The following is an 18,814-nucleotide window of genomic DNA, read 5'->3' on the forward strand; positions in this document are numbered from 1 at the left end:
CTTGTGTTTATCTGCATTTTTAACTTGTTCTCTGTTATTTCCTTCTTGTTCATATTCCCAAATTATTTCTTTTATCGTTTTCTCTGCTTCAAGAACTTACTTTGCCACTCTTCACAGGTACACTGGGCAGCCACAGCTTCTTCCACCTCTCTCTGACCTGAGAACGTCATTTCCTCCTCACTGCTGAAGGATAGCTTTGGTGGGTGTAGCATTCACGGTTGAGAGTCTTCTTTCAGGACTTGGTAACAGACCACTCACTTCCTTCTGGCCTCAATGATGTTAGACGGGGTTCCGTCACTCATCACATCAGTGTCAGGAACACCAATCTTCCCTGACTGCTTTCAAGTCCTGTCTCTAGTTTTCAGAGATCTCACGACTGTGAGGGGAGGTGCAGCTTCCCTCGGGTTTCCTTTGGAATCTGCTCGGCATCTGGGAACAGAGCCTTGACGGCATGTCTGCACCCGCCTCGTTCCTCTGAGAGCCTGGGGCAGAAAGCGCTCCCCACCAGCCGCTCACTGGGGGTCCTCTGGCAGTGCCTGGCCCCGCAGTGTTCCAGGTGGGAAGGCATCTCTGGCCTACAGGCACCAGGGGCCCTGCTGGCCAGTGGCTCACGGATGGTCCAGGTGGGAGCAAGGACCCTCTCTCTGGTCCGCAGGGCGAAGCGGTCCTCCCAGACCAGTGCCCCTGGCTGCCCCACAGTCCTGCTGGGGCAGGACCCCCGGTGTGCTGCTGAGCCACATGGGGTCCTCACAGGAAGAAACGAGTCTCTGGCCCCCAGGAATGAAGAACACTTCTTGGGGCCACGTGTCGGGGGCCACCCCCTAACCTCCAGTGTTGCTGGGGGCTCCCTCTTAACCTGGGGGAGCAGGAGCCCGCCTGGGCAGGCATCTGCCACAAGCGTGGGCCTGAGAGGCCGTCCCTGGGAGGGCACGTGAGCACACGGGCCACCCCGCTGCTGCTCCTCCCCTCAGCTCTCGGGGGCTTGCAGCGTATCCAGGGCTCCCAGCTGCCCCTGGCAGGGAGCAGGGAAGGGGAACCTGGCCATGTCCCCCCGGGTACTCCCTCTCTGCAGGCTGCAATCTGCCTGACAGACAGCTGGGTTCATTTATATCTGCTTCTATTAATTTTTAATCCCATCTCTGTTGATTTAATTTTTTCAATAAGCAAGATAGCAACATGGTTCAAATGTCAAACTACTTATAAAAAATATGCTCAGAGATGTCCCTCACCCACCCTGTCTTCTGAGCCCATTCCCACTCCTTGCTTGTAGGGAAAAATCTTAGTTTCTGATTTATCCTTCTTGAGTTTCTTTTTGAAAACTGAGGAGTTTCGAACACCACTGTCGTTTTTCTCATTTCAACAGACGCGAGATTTTGGCCTCAGAATCTCAGCCAGCAGTTAATCATTCACAGCCCAGCAACTTAAAATCTTCGTAATCTGCATGTTTCCCTTTCAAAACCCCTCAGATGCCTCTCGGATTCCATTTAAACCCACTCTCTGCTTTCTGCTCAACTCCTCCATCTGTTGAGTCACTTGCCTGCTTTCCCTCTTTAAATTATACTGAGGCAGGTTTTTTCTGACTTTCCTCATGGTTCTCATTCTTCCTTCCATGGTTAACACATCTGAGAGTCATCCAGAAGAAACAGGGCATTGCCTCGACTGGAGTCTGCTGTGAGACCATCTCTGTGAAGCGGGTGTGTTTCCTAGGAGGCCCCTCCCTGGAGGGTGGTCACAGGAGAGGGCAGGAACACCCTGGACAGCACTACCCACGTGCTCAAGGTCACATGCTCAAGGACACGTGCTCACCATGGGGTTGGGGGGGAGCGTGCTCAGGGCACCACTGATAGAACGGAAGACCTCCAAAGTGCTATTCCAGGGCCCGGGGGAGACCTGCCGCCTCGCACAGCCCGCGGTCCCGACAGTCTGGCTCACTACCGCCACCAGCCCCGAGCATCCGGTGCTTGCCACATTGTGTTTACCTGACGGCACCTGGCATTCTTGTCAGAGGCCAACAGCACATGCTCAACGTTTGCCCGGTGTGACTCTCTGAACAGGAGGCGGGACGGCCTCTGTTCCTCCTGGGAGAACGGCAGGAAGCCAGGCCCACAGTGTCCACAGGGACAGTCCTCCCAGAGGCGGGGCAGGCCGGAATTCCATACATCCCAAAGCACCTCACCTAATATGTGCTTTCTTGAGACTCTCACTCGGGTGAATAAGCCAACCTCCCTCTGCTTGAGCTGAGAAGCCAGGACCCTGTAACTCTGAGGCCTCTGAGACCGCTGCAGACACTCGGATTTACTCAGAACGGCTCCAGGTAAGATGCCCCCAGGAGCCGCGGTGTCCCTGCAGAACACACAGCCCCACGTGAGCCCCGGACAGCACCGGCTGGCTGCCCGCCGTGGGAGCAGAGCCTGCCCGGCCCCACGTCCACTGTCTGGAGCGGGGCCTGAGCTGCTGCTGATGGAGGTGGGATGGCCTGCCCTCTGCAAGGACCTGTGCAGGGCCTGCCGTCCACAGAGGGCCCTTCCCACCACCTCTCTGCTCTGCGTCCTGTAAGAACGATGTCCTGACCGGGCGCTCAGCGGGGCCAAATGACCACGTTAGGGCAGAGCCAGGGCAAGGGCCGGGGGACTGAGCTGGGCCAGAAGAGGGGAGAGGGACGGTCATACCAGGCCCGAGCAGGTGACGTCCACGGCGGGTCAAGGAGGCACAGGGAAGACAAGGCCGTGAGAACCGTGCACGGGGGTGGGGCGTGGCCACCGGGCCAGGAGACCATCAGGGTGACGCCCCTCATGAGGGTGACAGACGAGGATGCACGGTGCAGAGGAGGAGCCAGTTCCGCCATCAGGAAACGCGGGGCTGGATGGGGCGCGGGGACCCAGAGGCCGGGAGAGGAACGAGCTGGGAGACCTGGGCCTTTCCTGCAGGGGCATGCTCCCAGGAGACCGTCCATGCGGGATGCAGGCCCTTCACACGGGGCTGCGGCGGGGGCCTCACACGCCTCCCACACTCACCACCACATACCACACAGGCCGAGCCATCCCACAGAGTAACCAGCGAGGACACAGGGGTCACGAAGTCTGCTCCCCAGAACACAGGGCCGCGTTCCGCGGCTCCCCGGCTTCTCCTGCCCAATGATGCCGAGTGCGCAGTGGGTCAGACGGTGTCCTCAGGGCAAGAGCTTGACCTTCCCGCCGCCCCCCGCCCACCAGCTCCCAGCTACTGGGAGTCCAGGATGACCATCTGAGGTTCCAACGCCCCTAAACAGGTTTCCACCATCAGTGTCTAAGCTTAAGAGGAGACGTAAGGAAAAAAGAGGAGCTTGACACAGCCAGTCCCCAGTCTGTGCACAGAAGCTGAGAATGTCAAGGTCTGAGCCTTCAACAAACAAGGCCGAATTTATACAGAAATACAACAGCAATAGCTCCTATTACAGAAACAGAGCTGTCCGCGGAGAAGGCCCGCCCGGCCTGCCCCAGCCCACCCCAGCCCCTTGCCTCCCCCCAGAGCCCCAGCTCCTGTCATGCGAAGGGCTGGTGTCTAAGCATCTCCACAGGGCTCCTGGACGCTTTCAGTAACTGCCCACGACCGGGCACGCAGACCCCTCTTAGAAGGGCCTCTCAGCACAAGCAGGAAGTCTGGACGTGACCAAGGACGTGGGGCAGGCGGACGGGATGCTGAGGACACAGCAGAGGAGGGCGGCCCGCTGCCAGCACCCCTCACACGCTGGCATCCCCCAGACACCGAGGGCACCGGAGGGCAGCCATGGAGCAGGCAGCGCGCTCTCCTGCCCCACGGCCAGGCTCCACGGAACAGGCTGCAGTCAAGCCCACGAGACACCACCAGCCTCAAAGCTCCAAACCAAGACGGAGCCTCCAGGGGACGGTGGGCACCGGGGCTTGGCCCTGGGCTCAGGCGCAGGGAGAGCCATACGCTCACCTTCCAACCATCCCCTGCCACATTCTCAGGCGTTTGTCTGAAAATGCCATCACGATCAACAAAGCAAGCCCCCCAAACAGTGAGCAAGTTACGACCGGCTTTCCAAGGGTCGCTGTGGGCCTGGAGGGGGCAGGTGTGGTGTCTCCGCGTCCCGTTCACTTCAGACGCCCACCTTCACGAAAGCAGGATGGGCCGCTGATCGCCGCCCCCAGAGAATCAGCAACCACGAGGCTACTGCACGCGAGGCCTCCTCCCAGAGCAGACCGCAGGGGCGAGTTCCCTGGACTCCCAGGACCCACCTGCCTCTCCAGGCGCCCCAGCTGCTCCTTGCAGAAGGCGTCGCGGCGTCTCAGCTCTGCCTCCTGGCTCTCCAGCTCCCTGGCCTGCGGGGAGAGCAGAATCCAGTCAGCTGTTGGCGACTTAGGAGCTGAAGCCCACATGGAACCAGGCCACCACCTGCCACCCAGGGAGGGCCCTGTGGCACAGACGCGGGCAAGTGTGTTCCCCGCATCGGCCAGGTGCAGGAGGGGGACCAGACCCCAAGATGACGCACAGACAGAGGGGCTTCAGTGCAGCCCTGAAGCTCAGAGCCACAGAGGGCGGGGGGCCGGGGGAGCAGGGATCGAGTCTGGGCAGATGGGGCCTGGATGGGAGCTGCAAGGCTCCCAGGCTCACAGCATGGAAGCACCGCACACACGTGCCACCAAATCACGCCCGATGTCCTCCTCCTGCTGAGCATCTGCGTCTGGGGCCAGGGATCTGAAGGGAGCAGCGTGGGAACCCAGCGTCCCAGGTCTGGGGGGCAGCTGCCCTCAGCCTCCTGACGGAGCAAAGAGAATGGCTGGTGCACAAGGCCGAGGGCCTCCCGGGGTCACGGCAGGCTGAGGCCTAGCTACCCAGCCAGCCCCTCCCGACCCTCACCCAGCCGGGGGACTCTCAACAGCCCCCCGACCCCGGGCAGAATTCGGCACAGGGACGCCACGTCGGGCGGGGCAGGTACTTGCGTCCTGCTCCTCGCAGGGAGGCTGTGTCCCCGTAGCCCTTGGGCCCTCCCAGGTCAGGGACTCCAGCCTGCCTCCGCCTGAGAACCCCGAGGCCAGGCCTGGCGCAAGGGCTGCAGAAAGAGCAGGCGACGGCACCCAAACCAGCGGCCAAACGGGGACCAGGCTTGGAGGACAGAGTCCTCGACAGAGTCCACAGCGGGCTCGCGGAGGCCCCAGGTCACAGCTGAACGTGAGCGGTGCTGCCATGTGACACGCAGGCCTGAGAAGCAGCAGGGGGGCGGGGTTCGGGGTGGGGCCCCAGTGAGGGGGCGGGGTCCGGGGAGGGCGGGGCCCCAGGCAGGGGCGGGTGGAGGTGCTGGCCTCGTGAGGCTCAGATCCCAGCGGACAGAAAACAGGCGACTGCAGTGGCCAGGGGCTCGCAGGGTAGTGGCCATCTCCCTAAGGACGCTTCACAACTGTCTTCTGGGAAAAAGCACTGAATAAAGCACGCTCTGCCCACCATGGAAGTAGAGCGTCACCACTGTGCAGGCCTGCTCACAGGTCACGGTCCCTCAAGGGGGAGGGAAGGGCGGGGATGATGCGTGATGCGGTCAAGGGAGCAGGTGAGCACACTCATGCACCTGCTCTGCTCCAAACACGCGGAGGAGACAACCACAGGGGCCAGGCCATGCTCACAGACAAGATATGAATGTCCAACAGAGCAGACAGGCGCACAGGCTGGTGAGGCTGAAGCCACAGGTCTGGGCAGGGCTGGGCAGGGGGCCAGCTTCACCCCCAGAGCCCAGGGCTCCCCCAGAACAAGAAGCTGCAGTGAAAATCCTGAGGATCCCACGTTAGGCTGTGGTTCTCAGTCTGCTGGGACTTGCCTTCAGCCCAGATGCCCAGGCTCCAGGCCCGTGAACCCCAGGCCATACCTGGGCAGCGCGGGACGGGCCTGTACCAGGGCAGGTGTAGGCCACCATGAACATGCTCAGCAACGAGACAAGAAAACAGAGAAACAAAGAAAGGCCACAGTCAAACCTTCAACTCAAAACAAGCCTGCAAACCAAACTCCAAACACATGAGGAAGTGTAAGGTCAGAAAGGCTGTCAGCAAACCAGCAGTCACTGCAGATTCACGTGACAGGACACTGATACGGGACTTCTAAAAACTTTTTATTATGTAAAAATGTGTTACTGTATTGAAATAATGCTAAATAAACCCAGATAATACAATAATATTAACATATATTGAATAATATAAATGTATAACTTTTAAAAGGCCAGACAGTCATCACTAAGCATCGGATGATAAACGAGGGGAAATTCTGCTTTGTCTCTGGTGTCCACCCTCTGTCCCCCAGGTCCCTACAGCAGATCACCCCACATTCACACACTTTAGTATTTCTCTAACAAATAAGGACTTCTGTTTTCCTAAACAGAACCAGCAGCATTGCATACCACAAAAAAAAAAAGAAAGAATTACTTAGCATTATCAAATATTCACCCACTGTTCAAATTTCCAGTTGATAAAGGAATTTAAACATGTAAGTTTAAGGTGTTTAAAAAGGTAAATGAACTTCTCATTAAAAAAGAAGAATTAATGAAACAGGCAAGCCCCCACACAGGCAAATATTATAAATTAAAATTCCTTCAAAACAAGGAGCCAAATGTCTAAGACAAGCCCCAAGCTGAGGGCAGTAGAGGAAATGAGGAAACAGGGGCTCAGCAGAGAGATGAGCTCCCCAGGACACCGTGATGGAGGGGCTGGGAGACGGGCAGAGCACAGAGCTGAGCCCAGGGCCCCGTGTCTGCCCAGGATGGGGGCGCTGGGGGGCGGCAGCAGAGGAGGACGGGGCAGGGGGTCTGAGCAGATGGGGGGCAGGTGTGGGGGCTGGAGGAGAGGAGGGGAGGAGAGGGAAGAAGAGAAGAGCCCATACAAGGTTGCAAGAATCAGGGATCGCGGCCTCTGAGAGGGTCCCCAGGGTCCTGGGCCCTGCACTTGGCCCCGGAATGACCCCTAAACCCTGACACATAGCGGTGGCTGGGCGAGAGGCGGCAGGCTCCAGGGAGGCTGCAGCCGTGGTCCCGGTCCAGCGCCCCCCACTCACCCACAAACATGGAGCCCACCCACCTGGGGTCACGAGCTGCCTTCTGGGGATGATCCCACAGCGCGGAGCTGAGGAGCCTCAGCCCAACAGCCTGGCGGGCTTGGAACAAGACTACGGCCGCAAGAGGCCAGGGCAGGGGCCGAGCCATGACCAGTGCAGCCCCACGGCCACTGCACAGTCACACGTGGTCACTGCACCGTCACACGTGGTCACTGCAGCGCCACACGTGGTCACTGCGCCATCACACGTGGTCACTGTGCGGTCACACATGGTCACTTTGTGGTCACACGTGGTCACTGTGCCATCACACGTGGTCACTGCACTGTCACACGTGGTCACTGCGCGGTCACACATGGTCACTGCGCCGTCATACGTGGTCACTGCAGCATCACACGTGGTCACTGCACCGTCACACGTGGTCACTGCGCTGTCACGTGGTCACTGCTTAAAACCACTCAACGTGTGACTTGTTATCTGTCAACAATTAATATAAACTGCAAACCAAATAATCTTACCCTTAAAGAAAAAAATTCCACTTTGGATAAAAGAAAAGAAAAAGGAAACCCTACTATATGCCACTTATCAGAGACCCAGTCCCCCACACCGAGGATCTCACAGAACAAAAGAAAACCCTTCACTGAGATAAATACATAGTGTGGGGCCCACTGTTTTGATTTGTTTACGCAAAAGGTTCGGCATTCAATCAAAAATTTAAACACACAAAACAATAAAGATGTACCACAAGAGGAAACACTCAACAAAGCCAGCTGCGACAATGGTCCGGATGCTGAAGTTAACGCAGAGGGACTTTAAAATAACTATGATTAACACGCCGGAGAATCCAGCAGGAAAGGGTGGGCACCACAGGGGAAGCGGTGGAGACGTCCCATGGGGAGGCAGGCACCCCCCTCACCCCCTCGCCGAGGCCAACAGCCCCTGCTGGCCCAAGACCCTGTCTCTGACCACAGCCTCTGACCATCTGGCGTGGCGTGTCTGAGTGTGCAAGCCCTGAGGTCTCCCCGAGGGCTGCCTGACCCAGCGTGGGAGGCCTCCAGCTTCCCAGGAAAACGTCAGCAACTTTTCAGAGCCTCCTACGTCCCTCCTTTCTCTAGCCTGTCTTCCTGAGCATTTGGGTTACCCCACTGTTTGCACCAAACTCTCCCCCACCTGTCAGGCAGCCACAGTGTTCAACAATGGGCTCTGATGGTTCACAGCAAACACCCCCAGGGGAAAGGCTGCTTCCACTGGGCAACCTGAGTAACAGCCAATAAGGCTAGCCTTGTGAGTGGGGTCCTCCAGGAAACCCCCAAGCAGGAAAAAGGATGCTGACCTCTGGGGATGGGGCTTTGAAGGACTCCAGTCCTTTCCCAGTCCGTTTTGGGCTTCCCTAGTGGCTCAGATTGGAGAAGGAAATGGCAGCCCACTCCAGTGTTCTTGCCTGGAGAATCCCAGGGACGGGGTCGCACAGAGTCGGACACGACTGAAGTGCCTTAGCAGCAGCAGCAGTGGCTCAGATAGCAGAGAATCCGCCTGCAACGCAGGAGACCCGGGTTCAATCCCTGGGTCGGAGAGGTCGCCCGGAGAATGGGATGGCTGCCCACATCAGTATTCCTGCCTGGAGAATTCCATGGACAGGAGTCCAGCGGGCTACAGGCCGGGGGGTCACAAAGACTCAGACACGATGGAGGGACTAACACACCCACACCGTCCTCTTCTGCCCAGGCTGCTGGGCTTCACCATGAACGTGTGTGCTGGTTTTCAAGGTCACTGCTTAGTTGGGGAGAGGAGGATGGGAATAGGACATTTTGAAATGCCACAAGCCTCGCTGTCCTTACTGAGATTCACCATTTTTTCCTGACCTTCTGGATGGCTACAAGCCTTTGGTCAATTTTCAGTTCTGAAAAAAAAAAGGCTCTGAGCATCTTCATTGCTTTTATGGAAGAGAGGGTCTTCAGAGGCCCCTCCTCCACCATCACTGACACCACCCAAACTATAGAACAGAACAAAAGGGAAATGCGGGAGATCGTGGTTCATTAGCAGACTGTGGACAGAGCAAAGAACCCATGAACATGGAAATGAGTCATTAGAAATTATTCAGATTGAACACAAACAGACAAAGCATGAAAAACAGAATGAAACAGGGCCTCCAAGATCTGCAGGGCAGTACCAAACGACAGAGCACACGTTTATCGAAGTCCCAGTAGGAGAAGAGAAAGACAGGCAAAAAGATGAAGAGATAAAGGCCAAGAATTTTCCAAAATTAATTAAAGGCCACAAATAGATCTGAGAAGCTCAGAAAAATCCCAGGCAGGGTGCTTCTGTGAAGTTCTTAAATAATTCCTGAAGTAACTGAACATTTTTTGAGCATAGATTGTCACAGTCTTTTTTTAAAAAGTAATTTTGAGAATAACTACTAAAAATGTAACCAAAAAAGGCACAAATAAAAAATCAGTAGAGAAGATAAAACGAAATTCTAAAATATACTGATTCATCTCCACCCTCTCCCTCGAAAAAATCTACAAGGAAGCAGCAACAGAGGAACAAAGGGCAGACGAAACAAAGCAAGCAAGTACCAAATGGTGGGTTTAAAGGCACGCACACCAAGGATCACACCAAACAGACTTACCCTGTGAGCTTCCTATTGCTATTTCAAGAATTTACCAAAACCTCAGTGGCTTAAAACAATACAGATTGATTCTCGTACAGTTCTGGAGGGCAGAAGGTTCGGGGGTCTCATTCAGCTAAAACTGTGGTGTCAGCAGGGCTGCTTCCTCCTGGCAGCTCTGGAGAAGACTGTTTCCTCACCTTTCCCGGCACCCAGCGGTCGCCTCTGCTTCTTGACTCCTGGCCTCACGGTGCCCGGACCTCTGAGATGGCATCACGCCTCCTTCTCTGCCTCTCCTGTCTCCCTCCTTCCTGATGAGGACACTGGGCTCCCCAGGGTAATACAGGGTCCTCTCCCTGTCACATACTCTTAAGCCAGTCACACTGCAGAGCCCCGTTCACCAGGAGAGAGGACATTATCACAGGCCCGGGGGTCAGGGTGCAGACATCTGTGTGGGCCATTATTCTGCTCACGACACACCCCCACGCAAAGGCAGAGCTCCAGCTATACGTGATTCATAAAAATGATGCAAAAAGGTTTTTAGAGATGGGAAAAGGATACAGAGGGCAGACTAAGTATAAGGAGGCTGGTGAAGCTGTATTAATATCAGATAAAGGAGAATTCAATACAAGAGACATTACCACACATGATATAAAGAAGGCAAGTTCACAGTCATAAAAGAGACAGTTACGCAAGAAGAGAAACAATTATAAATGTGTACACACCTAACCGTTTTTTCCAGTAGTCATATATGGATGTAAGAGTTGGATCATAAAGAAGGCTAAGCGCCGAAAAATGGTGAAGACTCTTGGACTGCAAGGAGATCAAACCAGTCAATCCTAAAGGAAATCAATCCTGAATATTCATTGGAAGGACTGATGCTGAAGCTGAAAATCTAATACTTTGGAGTCAGAAGAACTGACTCCTTGGAAAAGACCCTGATGCTGGGAAAGACTGAAGGCAGGAGGAGAAGGGGACGACAGAGGATGAGACAGTTGGACGGCATCACTGACTTGATGGACATGAGTTTGGGTAAGCTCCGGGAGTTGGTAATGGACAGGGAGGCCTGACGTGCTGCAGTCCATGGGGTCGCAAAGAGTCGGACACGCCTGAGTGGCTGAACAACAACAGTGCACCAAATAACAGAAACCCGAAATACATAAAACAGATCTGACAGACCAAAGAACGTGGACAAACCCATAGTCATAGTCAGAGGCTGCCGCTGCTGCTGCTGCTGCTGCTAAGTCGCTTCAGTCGTGTCCGACTCTGTGCGACCCCATAGACGGCAGCCCACCAGGCTCCCCCGTCTCTGGGATTCTCCAGGCAAGAACACTGGAGTGGGTTGCCACTTCCTTTTCCAATACATGAAAGTGAAAGCGAAAGTGAAGTCGCTCAGTCGTGTCTGACTCTTAGCAGCCCCATGACTGCAGCCCACCAGGCTCCTCCGTCCATGGGATTCTCCAGGCAAGAGGACTGGAGTGGGTGCCATGCCTTCTCCGAGTCAGAGACTAACTCTCTGAAAACACTGACAGAAGTGAGCCAGGAGGGCACCTGCAGGGCACACAGGCTCCGCCCCGGCAGAGTAAGAGCAGAACCAGCCCGGGAACTGCAGGCTAGCTCCCCTGCGCGACCCTGCATCTGACCCACCAGCCCCACACTCTGCACCTTCACTGCCTCTCAGCAGCACCCAGACATGGGGTGTAAGGTACAACTTCAGTTACAACAGAAACGGGGATCAGAGGTGACTCTTCAGCGACAGGGCTGAGGCAGCACAAAGCACTGGCCCTGTATAAAGTCAACGGACAGCAGCTCAGCGCTTCTTCAATCCACCCAACCGTCTGGTGAAGGGGGGGTGGGGGGGGCAAGTGAACCCACTCAACAGACAAGCAAACCGAGGTACAGAGCGATACACTCTCCCAGAGCCACCCAGCAAGGACGCACAGAGCTGAGACGCCACTGTCACGGACTCTCCCCGGCCCCCAGGGCCACACCAGGGAGGCAGAAGCCTCCCTGGGAACATGCTGCGGACTCGGCCCGGGGAGCAGGAAGGTGGAGGGGGGCCAGATGTGCCAATCCGAGCCAGCCCAGAGCTCTGAGCAGGAGCATGATATGATCTGAGTGATTCGTGCTTTAAACCCAGCTCATAGAAGCCGACCCAGAAGGCTGCTGCCCAGGAGGACGGCCTGATCCCTCTTGTCAGGCGCACGGCATCTGCAGCGGCTGCAAGAGCTGCCTCTGCACAAGGGCAGCCCGGAGCCTCACAGAGGAAACCCCGCGGCCTTCAGCTGCACACCTCTCATAAAGGAACGCCAGAGAATAACCCCACCCTCTTGCCCGGGGCGGCAGCAGGGCAGCGCTGCCCTGGTGTCGGCAGATGGGCAAGCTGGGGAGGCGGGGCGGGATGGTGCCGCCCGCAGCTCCTCAGGCTGCAGCGGCCAGAGCTCAGAGACCGGCTCACACAGCCCGTGCCTGGGCCAGGGCCCTCGCACGGAACCGGGCCGTGGACCGAGGACACAGGTGCCAGGCAGAGCCGGCCGCTGCGCGAGGGGCCCACCCCCCTGCCCAGCCCCTGCAGAGGCTCCCCGAGCACCTGCCTGCCTGACGTGAGCCGAGAGGCCCTCAGAGGGGAGAGGACACGCTGGACGGATGGCAGGGCCCTGGTCACACCCTGAGCCGGTGCCTGTCCGGAGGCCCCAGAGAGACAAGGGCTCTGGGCAGCGCCGTCCCCGCCCCATCGGCCCCATGATAGGCGTGACCACAGGGTGTGGGGACTCGGAACAGCGGCCCCGGCACTGGCAGGGGCCTCGGGGGTGCGGGATGGAGGCTGCTCTGCTGGCCGCTGAGGACAGGGAAGGTGTGGGGCGTGCGGGTGTCTGCTCAGAACCCTGGGCCCCCGGCGGGTGATGGCTGTGGCACCGAAGGACCCCCACTCCTGAGCACGCCGCCCCCCCCCCCCGCCCCCCGGCAGGCTGGGCTCCAGGCTCTGCTCCTCCAACAGGACACCTCTTCCCCTGCGCCCGGCCGGCCAGCTGGGTGGACTCTCTGAGGTGCTGCCTTCCTGGACCCTCTGGCCCTGGGAAACGCCCACCCTGGAGGGTGGGGGCAAGGGTGTGCTGTGCCCCCTGTGTGGCGGACACCTGGCTCAGGCCCTGGACCCCGGGCCGGCCTGCCTCCCGGCTGCCCTGCTCCCAGCAGGAGGATGGGTATCACGGCCACGTTAGGACTGGCTGTCATCACTCCTTCCCTTGAGGCCAACCAGACCCCCCCCCCAATCACCCCCTGGACACCCAGCGCACTGACTCCCAAGTATTGCTGCATTCCCTCATCTGTCGATCCCCCTGCAAACATCCACGCTTCGCACGGGGAGCCCAAGTCCCCCTGTCCGTCCAGCAGGGCACTTGCTGGACGGGCATCGACCACATGCCCTCGGAACTGAACTGACACGCTCACGTGAGCAGAAGCCCAGCTCAGGCCCCCACATAAAGCCACAGCCTTCAAGAGTCTCCAGGGAGCTAACCCACTTGCCCCTCCCCGGGACTGCCCCGTGCACACACGGGGGCCATGCTCACGACCCCCCGCTGCTCCTCAGGGCCCGGGTCAGAGAGCCACAGCAGGCTGGGCCTCGGTCACTTAAGGCTGCTGCTGCTCGGAGCAAACACGCTGACACCCATCTCGAGCAGTGCAGACCTTCCCACCCACAGAAGGGGTCACCAACCCGGGCCAACAGGAGGCACCCTGTCCTGACGGGGGCAGATCCGGCCACAGCACCTGCAACACACGCCCCGACTCCCGGGGGAGCTCCCTGCCCTGGGAGTGATCACGGGCTGTCACCCTGCTGAGAGCCAACTGTGTGTGGCGTGTGAGCCGTGGACACTGCCGCCTCCCTTCACTCCCCGGCTCCCCATGTGGGGACTACCCTGGGCCCCAGGGAGCACTCCTGAGGGCAGAGTCTATGAGCTGCTCCACCCACAGGGATGACCCTGAAGCCAGAGTCCCAGCACGCTGACTGCGCCGGCCAGGCCTGCCCTGTGGGGCCCGTCCTCCTCTCCCTGGCCTGTGGCAGTTGGGGTCACCTGTTCCCACACCAGCCCCCCACCAGGTCAGGCTGCCAGTGCGGGTCACTTGCATCCTGTTCCTAGGGACCCAGGAAGAAGAGGGAACAAACCAGCACACCGCTGGGGACAGAGCAACTCCAGGAGCCCGAGGCCTGCAGTCACCCTGCCCGTCTGCCCCGCAGAGGGGCAGCGGGGGAAGCCTGATGCCATAGGGGCGGGGGGGCCTCAGCGATGGGAAGCAGAGCGTTTCAGGCAGGGACACGGACATTCAGGATTGCCCCCCTGAAGGCCAATCTCTGCTGGAGCTGGAAGCTGGCGGCCAAGACGAGGGGGATCCCGTGGCCAACGTCCAGCTCACCCGAGAGGCGAGGAGGCAGGCCCGGGGTGTGTCCCTGATGGGCCTCTCTGAGCAGAGGCTGAAGGCAGGGAGGATGCGTCTCCCGGGGGCTGTGAGGGGCAGCAAGTGCCCAGCACGGCCTCCAGGTGTGTGGGTCAGAGGGTCCCGGGAGGGACGGAGGCAGAGGCTCAGCTCAGAGGGGAGCAATCACGGGGCCTGGCTGAGGCTGCCCGCAGGCCTTTCTGGGCAGAACTCCAGGAGTGGCAGAGGGCCCTGCCAGTCCCACCCGCTGCCAGAACCCCTGGCGTCCGGGGACACAGGGCACCCACAGCCCACGCGGTGGAACTACTCCTCGGGGACTGGCCACCCCGACACGCTGTGCACGAGACGTTAGAGACCCCCTAGAAGGGCCCAGGGCGGGAGCAGAAGCTCAGCCAGGCAGCAAGGACAGAGGCTGCCCCACCCGAACGGCCCTCGGGAGTCTCGCCCTAGAGCCATGAGGTGCGACTCAGCACGTCAGTGGAGTAAAGGGGGGCCACGCGGGCAGAGCAGGCTCAGAGAAGCGACTGGCGGAGCTCCACACACACTCAGGCGCAGGGCTGCGACCTGGCCCAGAGACGCGGCAAAGAGCGCCCAGGAGACCTGCCCTCGCACCAGACTTGACGGTGAGACTCTGGCTCCCCCCCACCTCCACAGCCAAGAGAATGCTACCCAGACAATGACGGTAACCATTTTTATTCTCAATTGTACTGGGGGTCCAGCCAGTACAACAAGGCAAGAAAGTAAATGAAAACTTTAATAATTCCCATCCTGGAACTTGAAAGGAGAAAGTAAAACTGCCGTGACACTCAGATGGCATGACTGTACGTAGGAAAACCTAAGGAAACTACAGTACAGCAGAGAAGCTAATAATAATACAATAATAAGTGAGTTCATCAGTCACAGGATACAAGGTCAATATACAAGAATTAATCATATTTCTATATATTAGTAATAAACTAAAAAAATAAACGAAATGAAAAGCAATAGCATTTTCATTAGCATCCAAAAATATAAAATACCCAGTAATTTTGAAATATAAATCTAACAAAAAAGATCTGATATTACTGCACAGAAATCTATGAAACGTTTTTGAGAAGGCCTAGACACATAGGTAGGGTGAGAGAGAGGAAGAGAGGGGAGAGAGACTGAAGACTCGAGGATGTTCTGACTGCAACTCTCTCCAAATTCATCTACAGATGTTAACCTGACAAACCGATGCTCAGATTGATACAGAAATGCACAGAACCTAGAGAGTCAAACAGTCTTGAAAACAACAAAGCTGGATCTAACGTACAAGGTGGTCAGACCTACCGTACAGCTACAACAACAAGGGCGCCACTGACCCAAGGAAAGAAAGTGACTGAACGGAACAGAGTCTGGAAACAGCCGTGGCCCAGTCAGCTGTTGAATGACAGAGGTCCTCCTGCAATCCAGGAGGGAAGAACAAGCTTTCGAATAAAGGTACCCCTACCTGCACCTTTTATAAACTTTAGTTCATGCTAGATTAGAGACCTAATGAGAAAGATTTTTAAAAGTTGAAACGCGGCCATCAGTAGAATCCCTATCAAAATCTCATCTGCCTTTTTTCTCCTGTAGAAACATAAAAATACACCCTAAAATTCACATAGAATCTCAAGGAATCCCAGAGTCAAAAGAGGAAGAAAAAAGTCAGAGGATTCACATCTCTTGACTTCAGTACTCTCCACAAGCTCAGTGGTAAGACAGTGTGGTGGTGATATGAGGGCATATAAACCAATGAGAGGAATTCAGAGCCCAGAAATAAAGGCTTATCTTTACAGTCAGCTGATTTCAACAAGGGTGCCAAGTTCACACGATACAGAAGTCAACAGTCCTCCAGAGGGACAGGGTGACGCCAACACAATAGGACATCCATGAGCAAAAGAAGGGAGCTGGACTCCTACCTCACACCACACAGAAAAACCTAAAATGGACCAAAGACCTAAATTTAAGAGTTAAAACTTTAATACTCTTAGAAGAAAATATAAGGGTACAGCTTCATGTCTTTTAATTTGGCAACAGATCCTCCTCAGATATGACACCAAAACAACAAACAATCAAAGGAAAAAACAGATTGGTTGAGCTTCATCAGAATTTAAAACCTTTTAGTTTCTAAGGACATCACCAAGAAAGTGAAAAGATAGGCACAGAATGTGTGGAGACATCTGCAAATTATTATTTCATAAGGGACTTGTACGCAGAACACAGAAAGAACTCTTACAACTCAAATATAAAAAGGGCAAACGATCTGAGTAAACTTTTCTTCAAAGTGAAAGTGAAAGTGAAGTCGCTCAGTCCTGTCCGATTTTTTGCAACCCCATGGACTGTAGCCTACAGGCTCTTCTATCCATGGGATTTTCCAGGCAAGAATACTGGAGTGGGTTGCCATTTCCTTCAAAGAACATATACAAATGGCCAATAAGGACATGAAATACAAAGAACTGCCACTCACACCCACCAGAGCAGGTACAGTCAAGATTTCATACAGTAACAAGGGTCGACCAGGATACAGCAAAGCCAGACCCACACGCTGGAGAGGAGCTGAAACAGGGAGCCTCTCTGAGGAACAGTCTGGTAGAGCCCCAAGAGGAGAAAGGTAAGAGTCACCAAAAACCTGTGTCCAACAAGAACCCACTTATGAATATTTTTATAAGCATTATCCAGGATAACCAGGCTGTGGAAACAATCCGAATATCATCAGCTGATGAGCAGAGAAATAAACTGCGGTTTCTCCACACAGTGGAATACCACTTGGCCATAAAAAGGAGTGAAACACCAGTACATGCCGCAATATAGGTGAACCTTGAATATATTACGCTCGGCTTAAGTAGCCAGAGTAAGACCACATATGACACGAGTCTATCTACATGACATGTCCGGAGCAGGTAAACCCACAGATACAGAAAGTAGATCAATGGTTTCTAGGGATGGGGGTTGGGGGAACAGGGTGTTATTACTAATGTTAATGGTTTGGGGGGATGGTGCAAAATGTTCTAGAATCAGTAATGATTACTTCCAAATTCTATGAATACTGTATGCTGAGAACAATAACCTGCATGCCTTAAAAGGGTGAATTTTATGTGAATTATACCTATAATAAGCTGACATTTTTTAAGTGCTTCTAGAAGAAAAAAAAAATGAAAAATATCTTCATGACCCAATATAAGCAAAGATGTTCTAGACAGAAAACAAAAAGAAATAAATGCAGAAGAAAAATCTAACAAATGGGACTTAACAAAAGAGATTACTCTGAGAGAAAGGAGGCAGGCCCCAGACTGGGAGAGGAGAGGCATGCTGTGTACCTTCAACAAAGGCTGGATTCAAAACGTATAAAGAACGCTTACAAACTAATAGGAAAAGACAACTCAATTTTTTTCTAAATAGGTAAAAGATTTGAACTGACATCTCACAGCAGAGGCTATTTAAATGGCCAATAAACATCTGAAACGGTACTCAACCTCCATAAGCATCAGTAAATGCAGACCACAACTGCGCTTCTCCACCAGAAGAGTCCCAATGACGGCATCTGACACTAGGGAAGGGGGTGAGTCGGTTCACGATGGTCAGCAGCTGATTGGTCCCAGCATTCACTTCCAGGTTAATGTTCTGTGTCTGAACCATGTGCATATGTGCTTTCCAGAATAAAATAAAGGACTTAAAAAAAAAGAAAGGGGGGTAAGGATCGGAGCCCAGGCGCTCACAGGCTATTGGAGGGACTGGAAATCCATGCAAGCCCTTAAAAGGACTGAGCGGCAGTCCCCCTCCAGGAAGAGCACCGGGAACCAGCACTCACAGCCACAGAGCACGGGCAGGGAGCACTTGTCCCTGCGTCGCCCATTCGGGGCCCAAACCGGAAACATCTCAGTGTCCACACGTGGCCTGGCCGTGAGCAGCGGTCCCTGCAGACAAGGACACCTGCCGCAACAGGGAGAGCGCGGGGAGCACGGCGCGTGGGGAGAGAGGCCCGGGGCGGGAGGGTGCCCGTGTCCTCTGCGGAGACCGCTCGCCAGGCGGGGCCAAGGGGCTCTCGTGATGCACAGCCGCCCCAGGTCTTCAGCCAGGCGTGCTCACGGCTGGGGAGAGCCCTGTGCCGGGCGGATCCTCACAGCCCTTTCTAGACTGCAGTAAAACATACACTTACATGAACACAGTGTACACACATTTAAAGCCCTTGGCCAGCTAAGAAGGTGGCCGGCTCATAGAATAAGAGCCTCCGGCAGAGGGAGGGCTGCTCCCTAGAGAAGGGGTCCTGGTGGAACCAGGACCGCAGGGCCTCCCAGGTGCCTGCCACCCCAACAACACAGCTGGCAAGGGGCAGGGCCGCAATCAGAACCCAGGCCGGCTTCCAAGCTGGCTCCTTCCCCTGAGCCACACAGCCTGCCATGACAGAGGAAGCCCAGGAGCAGACCAGGCAGGTGCCTCCGCTCGGCGGGGAGCCCCTCCAGAATCAGGGTCGGAGCCAGGCCCGCAGCCCCGGGGGCACGGCCACGGAAGGGCCTAAGCTGCGCTCTGGGGCTCCCTGCGTGGGGCTCTGGGGCCACGGGCACACACCCACCGGCAGGCACTCTCACACACACACAGGCACCCCTGTGATGCAGACACCCCAGAGGCCTCGGTCAGAGGCGGCCACCGTCACTTCAGGCCACTCAGCAGTGAGGGCTGAGGAGCACAGACTGGACGGCATGGTCAGTGCTGCCACCTGCAACCACAGGGCGGGCGACTTGT

At 56.0% G+C, this 18,814-nt stretch overlaps 1 protein-coding gene across 4 annotated transcripts in view; it reads right to left on the reverse strand.

The window, feature by feature from the left end:
- The window catches only part of CHCHD6 (coiled-coil-helix-coiled-coil-helix domain containing 6), a 99,343-nt gene that overhangs the window by 19,894 nt on the left and 60,635 nt on the right, over positions 1-18,814 (reverse strand). For 3 of the 4 annotated variants that reach the window (XM_061129049.1, XM_061129048.1, XM_061129047.1), the window contains exon 5: positions 4,239-4,322. The exons of the other annotated variant lie outside the window; for it this stretch is intronic. In XM_061129049.1, coding sequence (XP_060985032.1) covers positions 4,239-4,322 — 84 coding nt within the window. The remainder of the gene's footprint in view (positions 1-4,238; positions 4,323-18,814) is intronic. 4 annotated transcript variants of the gene reach the window in all.

Source organism: Dama dama, chromosome 24, assembly GCF_033118175.1.
Source record: "Dama dama isolate Ldn47 chromosome 24, ASM3311817v1, whole genome shotgun sequence".
NCBI lineage: Eukaryota > Metazoa > Chordata > Mammalia > Artiodactyla > Cervidae > Dama > Dama dama.